General features: G+C 43.9%; 1 protein-coding gene across 1 annotated transcript; it reads right to left on the reverse strand.

Annotated features, from left to right (window-relative positions):
• Window positions 1–1941: 1941 nt before the first annotated feature.
• On the reverse strand, window positions 1942–7960 carry LRRC8A (leucine rich repeat containing 8 family, member A). Its single transcript, XM_009888021.1, has 2 exons — window positions 5804–7960; window positions 1942–2441 (listed from the first exon to the last, which is right to left on the reverse strand). Exons 1-2 carry the CDS (start codon window positions 7958–7960, stop codon window positions 2166–2168), a joined length of 2433 nt encoding a protein of 810 aa, XP_009886323.1. The 3' UTR covers window positions 1942–2165.
• Between the last annotated feature and the right edge of the window lie 3480 nt (window positions 7961–11440).

The following is an 11440-nucleotide window of genomic DNA, read 5'->3' on the forward strand; positions in this document are numbered from 1 at the left end:
CTGCCCTCTCCGTTGATCCAAGATACTTGTGCAAATAGAACGAGTACAATCCAAGAAGCTTGAGCATCAATACTTCCCCATCCGTTCTGTAGTGGCCCCAACTCTAGCACAATTTCAAGACAATAACCCTGATAGAAACAAGAAAAGCTTTTACAGTACCTTGCCTGCCAGATACAGAAATTTAATTATATCATTCCCCGGACTGTTTAAACTTTTCATAATGAATGGACTGAGGGAGGCAGAATTTACATCTTTCTTAAAAGCAGTTTTATAAACAGATCTCCTGGATTTTAATGTAGCTTTATTTAAGCATCTGAACATCAACAAATCCAGAGCCCGGTTAACATTGTTCATGGTTTCAGCATGTTTAGTGTATATAATTCATATCTTACACCTGATGAAGAAAGCCACAGCACGCCTTATTGCCCCAACATCCAAGGGATCACCATGATTTGCTAAGCCAGGGTACTCACTGACAGCTTGCCAGGAGCCACTTTGGAGATGGCTGCAGCTTCCCCTTTTGTACAGATGGGAGGCCTCCAAACCTTTCATGCCTCAGCTTGCAACACTCCACCCTGGAACCAACCTGTTGGTCTGATGCAGAGTATTACAACCAGGACCTGCAGGTCCTTGAGCCTCCTGTTCCTTCTGATGGAAAAGAGCAGACTTAGGGTGTATTGTAAACACACCTTAACCATCCCACCTTGAGGACATGATTATCAGTAGCTATTACAAGTTATCTACCTCCCACAGTGTAGAAGGTTGTTTTTTTTCATCAAGCAATACTGAACAGGTCAGACTTGTTTCAGTAAAGACTGCTCTGTTCCAGGGATCTAGAGGAGCTCAGTCCATGGAGAATTCTCATACTGCTCCTTAACGCTGAGGGAATGTAAAGGGGAAGAAATAGGAGAGCGGGTTTCTTTTCCAGCACCAAATTCAATCAGCTTTAGCCTCTTATTCAGGTCAAGAGGTGTAACAGGAACTGACAGCTGTTAAAGTGAGGACAACAACAGAAAAGCACAATCAAGCAGCTCTGTAGACTGCATTCGTTCATGAAAAACACTGGCAAAGCATCTAACAACTTAAGGGGGGGGCAAGAGGTGCAGAGGAAACCTGAGTGTTCCTCTTTACTAACACCACCAACCCCAGGAGACACCCCGACATACTGGCCAGTTTGATTTGGTACATGATCATATTTGATACGTGACAAAATACTAGGAATTTAAAAGTAGCTTAAAAACTTTAAAAGCCAGATCCTGAAGCAACTCAATGCTTCTGGGAGAGACAGTCCAACTGCTTTTTATGCAGATCGTTCTCCCACTTGCACTATAACCATCCATTTCAGAACAGGCTAAAGCCCTGGAGTTGTGTCAGATAGTGCCTCCAGCACATCAGCTGGTGAAGGATGCTATGTGATCTACCCATCAGCACAAGTGACTTGAAACTTAAAATAGTGCAATCTTAAATGAGCAGGTACAGTTTGGGGGGTTTGTTTCCTTCTCCAGGGGTGGAGGAGAAGGTATGGAGTGCAAAGGGGAAAGACAATCAGTAAAAAAAGATCCTGCATTCAAGCTGATGTTTGAAATAAACTTATCCCCCAAATCCTAATGCCAGCATCTAGATAAAAGTCAGCTGTCTGTATCCTATCCCACCCCACTGTGGGGCCTCACTGACTGAATCTCCAACTCAGAGGAGAACAGTACCAGGTGTCACAGAGTCGTGGAGGTTCAAGAGTTTTCCTAGTCTCTTGATCTTTGCCTGCAGGATACTGGACACTCTCAGTCCCTGACATGTATAAGACCCATTTGGAGCAATGCAGCAATCCCCACATTTCATTTTCTCCTCCATTCAAAGGTCATTTCTTCTCACCAGCACCATCCACCTCACCCCCACCTCCTGTCCAGAAGAACAGCAACACCTCTTACTCCCACTGGCCCTTGCTCAGAGGCCAACTAATCTGTCTTGATCCTCATCCTGATCCCAAGCTTCCCCCATCCTGCATCTGAGGCAAGAAGCTGCCTCATTCAGAGTCATGTTTGTTCAGGGACTCCTTGGCTAGTCCGGTAGTGATCGCAGTGGAGAAAGGGGAGGATCTGGGGAAAAGGGGATTGGAATGGCCTTTTTTCCTTCTAGTTGGTCAGAGGCTTTTCCTTTTTTTCAGGGGGTCAAGCCTGTTCTTTGTCTGCCCTCCACAGCCGCTCTTTGACTTCCAAGGGCAGTGTGTTGAACAGGTCCTCTTCTACCACCAGCCCAGTGCGTTTCAGCAGAGGACATTCTCCCAGCTCCACAGGCAGGCACTCCAAGCGGTTCCCTCGTAGCTCTATCTGTGACAGATTTGTCAGCTCTCCAACCCGGGATGGAAGCGACTGCAGCACGTTGTTTCCCAGGTTCAAGGTTCTCAGCTTCCTGCACTGGAACAGCTCTGGTGGGAGACTCTCAATCTGAAAAAAATAAATCATAGGCAAAGTCAACAGCAAACAGGACACCTGCTTATAAGAGACCAACAAGTCCACACAATGCCTCAAGGTTTACAGAGCACTTGCTTTTGAGCATCCACTTCTCCCTTAAGTGAGCTCCTGCTTTCTACCACAAAGACTGTTCCCAAAGTAAAAGTCATTACACCATGACTGTATGGATTCCTCTTTCAGACACTGTATTCGTTACAAGAGATCACCAATGCCGGTGGCTAAAGCGGAAGACATCACTAAAGACGGAATTAGAGGACCAGAAACCTGCTCACAGCAGGTCTATACTGTCACGTGTTCCCATCAGTATTAGCTTCTTTCCATCCCAAACCCTTTATACCATCATTGGATCATAGCCCCTTTGCTTTAGGTAGCTATTGCACAACTGGCATTATACTGAACACCATAAAGACTGGATTTAGTTAAGACTTCTAGTTTTGCTGTAATAAGAGCAGAGGCTATGTAGGTATGGTCTCCAGGCCCTGAGAACTGGGACTGTTCTTCCATCATTTCTGTAGGGCTTTGAAATGTTGCAATAACTTTCCAGGCTCCAAAGTACAGGGTTTGACAGTGACAAAAGGAAAAAAAAAAAAGCCACCAGCTGTTAGCTTTCCCACCACCACCTTCATGTATCCATGAGTCACTAATTTAGTAAGTCTTATTTCTATTAAAACCTTTTAATAGTCCAGTCCTCCCAAAGAATTTCTAGGAAAATAATATGGCTAAGGTTTAACAAATGCTAGGCTATAAACTAAACATAGCAATTCAGTATTCTCCCCTTAATTCAAAGTCTCATCTTGGAGGCTTTCATTTGCCTTGAAATGCAACCATGTCCTTTTTAAAATTTAAATTATGCATGGTATCATTCACTGCTAAATTTGCCTGTAATCAGTTCTGAATGAGATGGGAGTCCAAGGAAAAGACAAGACCAGACCAATTAAAAGTTCAATTCAGTCATTGTTACTGGTACTGTCGAGTGTTTTGCAAACAGCAACATGCAATCAAATGATCACAGACTCTTGAAAATAATAGTGTTATTTAAGGGACAAGTATTGGTTTAGGAAGGAAGCAATGTGCTATAATATAGCCTGCTTCCCACAATGGTACACTGGTACCAGCCAATTCCAGAAGTGTCTATTCGCTAAGACCTATGAGCTAAGAGAAGACATTTAAGATAATTCCTGGCCTTGGGAAATGCCAGCCTACCCATCCTTGTGTTTTTTGCTGTCACTGTTTACTGTAAGTAACCACGATGGCAGAGCCCCAGGGCAACTGTGGCCTTATCCGGGCACCTGCAGAAGATACAAACAGCTTAGCTGTTTCACTGGGTCCTTACCACCTTTTGCTTTAGAACACGCTGGAAGAAAGGCTGCTCCAGCCTTCCTGTTGTATTAGGATTTTTTTTTTTTTTTTTCAGAGAAATAGGTGATGCCACACTGTGCTGCAGAAAATGGAGCTGCCTCTAACTCCTTTTCATCCAAGAGAAGCTCCACCCCAGGACTGCAGAGGATACACTGCAGATTAACCCTGAGGAAGCTGTGCTAGGAAGGCTGCCAGAAGACAAATGGTACAGAATTATCTGAGTTCTGAACAGTAGCTTAAGAATCTTTAAAACTCCCTCATCTTTGCTTAATGCCATCCTCAGAAACATATCAGCCCCGCTTGCCCCAAGAAAACATTTTGCCTTTTAACTTAATAGGAAATGATGTGTGCATACCATGACGTTTATCAGAGTTTAAGCCACCCATATAAACAGATGCACAGCCACCCAGTCTGTTAGTGCTGGAAAAACTGAGCAAGCAGCTAGTAAACTGGGATAGCTGAAAGGGCTGCTGCATGTCTGCCGTTACTTTTCAGCGGCACAACACAGATTTGAACTTTCAGACACTAACTTCAAAATGCTGGCTGAAGTTTTAGGAATGCTGTTTAACACTGAACTGCACTAGCAATTAAATACTTGATTTGAGGGCATTTCCCCTGTGAAAAGCCAAACCATACCAGAGCTGCTTGCTCTGCTTCTCACAGGCAATTTAAGAGAGTTCAGTTATGAACATGTCTTGCCAATAGCAGTAATAGTGATAGACAACAGTGAAAACTAGGACTGCTCCAGGACAATTCTACTGCATATTCCCAGAAGAACCCAGAAGCCACTAATTAGGTCTGTCCGCAATCTGTAGTTACGTTAGAGCCTTTTGCAACTTCAGGTGGTAATAAACTCCAAGAGAAAAAGTGCCTCTCGGGAATTCTCAGATAGAATGAATGAAAGCTTCAACAAGACGTTCAGCTCAGCACATCAGTCTGTGCAGTCCCACACTGATCTTTGTGATACATGGTAAATGGAGCCTCCTTAATCCCGAACACAACAACAAAGATTCAGGAAAAAAAAAAAAACCACAAGTACTGTTTGCTTTTAGCAAATAAATGACCTCCGACACAAGCCAAGAAATAACTTGTGGTTATTTCAGGCAGCATAGCACACTTGGTCATCCCCTCTAACCTGCCCTGCACTTAGACTTAACCTATCTGGGATTACACAAGAAAACACACAGTCATCATGCTGAGGCGTAGGAAGGTGCCATCAAATTTCCTCCCCCTCCAAATTGCCACAGTTCACACTTTCACATCTAACTGACTGCCAACTGATAAGCCTGGTTTAGTTCACTCTGCCCCAAGTAAGGACACTGCTGAAGATTGCTCTGCTCTCTCCAAAGTCACCTTTTTGGAACAAGACACTGCATTTAAAGAGTGAGACCTTAAGAACCATTTTCATAAATCTGTCCATATCCAGCATCTCACAGACAGTGCATGCTCACAAGACCAAACTACGAAGTATTCCCTGGAAACGCAAAGTACTATAAACAAAGCTGGAAGCCACACACATAACGTGTCCTAAGTGGCGGCTGCTCTAGTGTATGTACATGGCTGAAGTACATAGGCTTAAGTGCATAGTTCTAGATTAAGACTACAGTTTCTCAGATCTCCATTTTAAGCCCCAAACTGATGTTAAGCTAGAGACTAGAAGCTTCCAACTGCAGAGAAACAACTGACAGGCAGGATTTCTAAGCAGCCTCCAATCGCCACTTATAATCAGTTTCACTGTTAAGAGAGGAAATGCTACAAAACAAGGGCTGTTCTAAGACAGGCTTGCCCCTGGAGTTATTTGCAATGTTTCGCCTTAGATAAACCCCTCAGAGAGAAACAAAAGCTTGAGAATTTAAATAGAATGCCAGTGCCAGGAGTATTTCACACACCATTGTAGCGTGTTTAATCACACAGATAACAGAAGTGTCAGAGCTACTTTTACTCACGAAGGCACGCTCAGCTCCTTGCTCACTTACCCTGTTGGCTGTCACAGCTAGGTTCTGCAGGTTTTGAAGAAGTCCAATGTCTGGTGGTATGGAAGTTAGGTTGTTGTGGCTGAGATCCAAATACCGAAGTTTTCGGCAATAGAAGAGCTGGGTAGGGATCTTTTCTATCTTGTTACGATTCAGGTAAAGGCGTTCTAAATTGGTTAGGTTACCTATTTGCATGGGGATGTAGGCAATGTGGTTGTACCACAATTTAAGGCAAGTGAGACGATGTAAGTGCTGGAAGCTGATGATTTCCTCAATGGTCTTTAGGTTATTGTCCTTCAGGTCTATCTCCTGCAGATTGTGGAGGCTAAATATAGAGTGAGGAATGCGTTCCAAGTCACAACGGATCAGCTCAAGCTCTGTCAAGTTAACCATTTTCTTAAGGCTGTTGAGAACAATGAGTTTGGTGCCCTCATTGTTGATGGAAAGCTTCTGAAGATGCACACCAACATCTGTCACCACCTGTGGCAGCTTGGTGAGGTTACTCTTCAACCTTAACACCTTCAGCCTCTTCAGCTCCCTCAATCCATCTATCACAATATACCGGTTGTTTTCAGCACTCAAATTCCCAGTCAGATGAAGCTCCTCTAGTGTCTTCAGGCTATAAATCCAAAGAGGAATCTCCTTGATGTCTGTGAACTTGATGTGGAGAGACTTCAAATTCTCCCTTAAGAAGGCAAGGGCTGGAGCCTCAATTTTGGCAGCTGTGTGGTAGAGCCACAGTTCCTTAAGGCTGGTGAGCTGAGCAATGCTTGGGGGAATAGTGACATCAGGGATAAGCTCCAACTTCAAGACCTCCAGCTCAATGAGGTCAAAGACCGTGTCAGGTATGCCACTCAACATGAAGAGATGCAGTTCCAGCTTATCCTGCGAGTTCTTGGTGATCCTCTGGCGCAGCTTCTCCAAAGTCCACTCATTGTTAAGGTTCAGCTGCCGCAGTTTGTTCTCGCTCACCTCCGACAGAAAGACAGCAAAGCGCTTTGAGTACAGGGGGTCATACTGATCTATCAGATGGAGCATAAAAGCAAAGTCATTTTTCACATCAGGAATGTCACTGTAACTGCTCTCCTCCCGGATGGACTCAAAGGAGTATTTCTTGAGTGATCGCCTCAGCATCCACCAGAGTGTGTACATGCAGATAAAGCCATAGAATATCACCAAACTGATGTAGAAAGATGCCAAGATTTTGAAGAGAGTGGCCAAAGGATGAGCACAGCGGTACATCCTGTAACCAGTCAAGCTCTCAATGTCCACTTTACAGTCAACGTCAAACGTTATGTTGTTGACATAGTAAACAGTATAGCAGATGATCAGAATGAACTTGATCACTTTGATGATGGTCTGTCTCATGTACAGGCGATAAACTATATCTCCCTCTTCCACATGCGTGCGGAACTTTTTCACTTTCTCAAAGAGTGCTTTGGCCTGTTCACCTTCCTTTTTGTCCAAGACACCAGTCTCAGACCGGTCCACAATCCCTTGCTCAATTCGAGACTTTGTTCTCTGCAGCATGGGAACAGTGGCTTCCACATCCTCACTGACTGTGGAGGATTTCTTGTCCATGGAGCCATTCATTTTCCCAAATGCTGGCTTGGTATCGCTCTCTTCCACTACTGTCTCAGATAATGCCCTCGTTGTCCACGGAGAGTCAAAACACTTAAGCAAAATAGACACAAAATGCTCCAGCTTGGAGCTGGTCCTTGGAAATTTGAACCAGAAGTTGCTACAAGCCAGGAAGATGAGAGTATGTAGCAGCACCAGATAAGGAAAATACTTGGCAAACCAGTGAAGACGGTTCTCGTAACATACTGCATCCACATAGTTATACTGGTGCCGGTCCAAATCATATCGGATCCCTGTAGGCCCTGTATCAGTAGAGGGAACAAGACTAGAATTATAGTAGGTACGCTCTGGGGTTGCGGCTGTCCAACCTCTGACTGAATCATTGCAAGAGTCTTTGGTAACCCATTTGCAGGGCAGACAAATCATTTTGTCCTGGGTGACCTGAAGTGTTCCTCCGAACACTGCAATCATCAGCATCACTATGGAAATGTAGTCCGTGAAGACATCCCACCATGGCTTGAGGATGCGGTATGCTGGCTGAGTATCAGCAAAGTAGCGCAATTCAGTGACTGGAATCATGATTCACCTGAAAGGAAACCAGAAGCAGGCATTACTAGCTTAAACTGTTTTGTTCTGCTTTTCAAGGGGGCATTGGGGAAACTCATGTTCTGCTGTGCCAGTGCTTAAGACTGGAATTAGCTGAGGCCCAATTTCAAGTTACTTCGAGCCCAATGAATGAGGCTTCCTGTGAGTAATTAACTTCACAGCTGAGACTGTGAAGTTAGTTTGTTGCTGTCCTCCCTAACAGATGAATTGGAACAAAACATCAGAACTGGTACCTATCATTAGCAGTCTGTGAGGCAAGATGATCACACTTAAAAGAAAGCTTGCAGGACAGACTTAAACGACCTCAGCCAGACCAGTTTTTGGAAGTTTACTCTTTTATCTAGGGATTTTATTTCAGGGGTGAAGGAATTTGCCAGCACTGTTAGAAGCGAGAAAACCCACAGACAGAGCATAATTGCTATGAGTTTGTTACTGTTTTTACAGAGCTAGAAAATAATTCTGCACTTGTGTGGTTCTCAAACTGCAGGGGCAAGGAAGAGGATTTATATACAATACAGCTATATTTCTAGAACAACTTCACTGACACAGCTCAACACTGCATTGATAAAGGAAGCTGGAAAAGAGAACTAAGTTGCCTGATATCATGACTTTTCCTTCCATGTAAGTAGTTTTGGCTTCCCCCCTTTGCATTAATGCCCCAAGGAAAGATTAGTTATTTGCCCTCTGATAGATTCAGTACCGAAATCCTGTAACAGCTGCTCTTTGTCTTATTTACTTCAGAAGTAGAGGAAGGGGAAGCATACTTAAGAGAATTCACTTCCCTGACCCACCACTCCTACCTCAAGTTCATCTCAGCTGGGATTTAAGAGTCACAAAGGAAATCAAAAGGTTCTGGGAAGTAGAGGCCTTATGGAAGTGCTTGTTCTGTCCTTCAGACTTCCAGATGAAACTTCAAGTACATTCTCCAAAAAGCCAAGAAAGCCCAGAAGCCTGACTGATCCATGGATAACTGAGCTCACAAAGCTCCCCTATCTGCCAGGCAACGCAAACAAAGAACATGAAGTCACTGTAATTTGTTCTAATGACAGTGAAAAAGCAGTAATATCACATCATACTTGCTAACAAAGTTCAGGAGTAGGACAAGCACTAATCTTTCAGTCATTTTCAAACTCATATTAATTCAATTGCAAAGGAGGAAGAAAAAAACAAACCAACAAAAAAATCACTCATGGTTCCCCAAGCCATAAGATATGATTTGTACAGACAGTCCCAACAAGTCCTGGGGGACTGCAGGGTCAACAGCAGATTTCTGTATACCGCTGGCAGGGAGATAGCTTTCTTTGACAAGTGGAGTACCCACATCACTTGCTTTGGTAGATTTCAAGTTTGTATTTAAAATGAATTTCCAGCATAGAACTGCAAAGGAAGCCCTTCCTAACATGAACTCAAAAAGCACCACATTCCCTAGAGACACTAAATACAGAACTCTATTCCCTGCTTTGCTGCTTACTACAATAAATGGTAAAATGCCAGCTTTGACCTAGTGCTACTTGGGAAAGCTACAAGAAACTAGAGGTGGTAGATTGAAAGATGGCAGCCATCACCAAAGAAGTGTTTGTCCCTTTGCCCATCCAGTTGCAATACAACATTAGCCCATCACAAAAGATTCAGGTAACTACATGCAAATTTTTTTGGGGGGGGGGCAAAAGGGAGTGGGGAATTTTGAGACAAAATGGCAATACCTGTTTCCGAAGTTCAGCAGAACAAGGCAAAACAGAAAATCTATTTATTTATCAACCAGTAAACTCACACAATCCTGGCAAAGGATGCAGAAACAAGGGATGAAAATAGCCACGAACAGCACTGTTAAAAGAAAGTACTGTCCTGTTAGGCTGCAGAGCACTAGTGAAGTGGCTGGCATGCCTCTGCAGAATGGACTGCATTGAGCAGATTAGGGCAAGAGGATTACACATTCACAGGGAGAGGGAAGACCAGGCAAAACTGAACATCTTCTGAACAGCACCTGAGCAGCTAGAATAAGAGTGACAAAGTGTTCAGAGCCCCCATCCGAGTCCTGTTGCTAGCTTGCTGCAAGGCCTTGGCAAGGCATTTCAGCCATGCCTCAGCTTCCTCCTCTGAATACATCTACCACAGGGAGAAGAGAGTCCATTTGCAAGACACATTTGAGAAGAGCTGTCTGTGCATACTACAGAAACACCAATTCCAGGATAGAACAGGGTACAGAAGTTTTCTTTACACCCCCTCCACTCCATTAACACCTCAAAGCCAGTAGTTAAACAGCTCCCTGAATCAGTTCCTGGTGATGTGTCTCTTCAGTTTGTCTATACAGACAAGAAAATTCAGAGTCAAATCCCATTTTATATTGTCTGCAAGAGAATCTATAGCTCCGAGAGAGGCCCTTAATCACTACTGACAGAAGCCTTATACTATCCCAGGCCCTCTACCCATCCATTCCCTCCTTCCTCAGAAGCACCAAACCAGTACATTTACCTCATTTTTTTTTTTTTCCCCACTTTTTTGGTTGGTTTGGGTTGGTGTGTTTTGGGTTTGGGTTTTTTTGTTTGTTTGTTTGGTTTTTTTTGTTAGGACCCCTACTACACCAGGTTAGGAAAGCAAGACAATTCATAGAGAAACCAGGAAGTTCAGCTACTGAAAGGTTTGAGAGCCAGGGCAGGACTGATGACACACTGCCCTTCCACAAGGAAAAACAAACAAGACAAGAACACACATGCCCTCCCTGTCACCTTCTGCATCCCTCCCACCATAATCAGACTTAGGGAGCAGAGTACTTGTACAGTTCAAATAAGAGAAAGCCTGGTAAGCTTTGCAGAAGGGCAACATCAAAAGCTACTGCAGTTATCTTCTGGTACAGTAAACTTTGACATGACTTAGCTTCTGAAAACCAACTATGCTTGCAGGTGAGCACAGCTTCAGTTCTACCTGACTCCTAACCCAGCAGGGGCTTTGAGAGCCAGCGGTCTCACTACACACCAACCCTAAGGCTCCACGAGAGTCTAATGGCAGTCTCCCAGGAAGTACACATCTTTCTTTAACACACTTGCCAGACGTGATGGAAAGCTTTTGTAGTGACTCCTCCTAAACTACATCTAAGAGGTAAGACAAACGCTGCCATACCATTCCTTGCCCCGCAGAAGTACTGCATAAGATTCTATTCCTCTTTTCTTTTCAGGAACATGCAGTGAAAACACTGGTATTTTTCATAAAAGAACAGTTCCCTATTTAAACAGCTCCTTACTCCTCCTACCCCATACCAAGGAAAAAAAATTAATATATTTCTCTCTTTCCTTCTCTTGCCTGGATACCACTTCTCCCCAAAGATCCTTCCTCCGGTGCTTCATCACTCTTGGTAGGGAGACTTTCGCAGGAATTGACAGGCCCTTCGTAGCTATCCCAAGTAGGCTTATGAAACAGGGAAGATCTCTTTTCAGCAACTGGGGTCTCATGGCTAAG

The sequence above is a fragment of the Charadrius vociferus genome, unplaced genomic scaffold (assembly GCF_000708025.1).
Source record: "Charadrius vociferus isolate BGI_N301 unplaced genomic scaffold, ASM70802v2 scaffold56, whole genome shotgun sequence".
Taxonomy (NCBI): Eukaryota; Metazoa; Chordata; class Aves; order Charadriiformes; family Charadriidae; genus Charadrius; species Charadrius vociferus.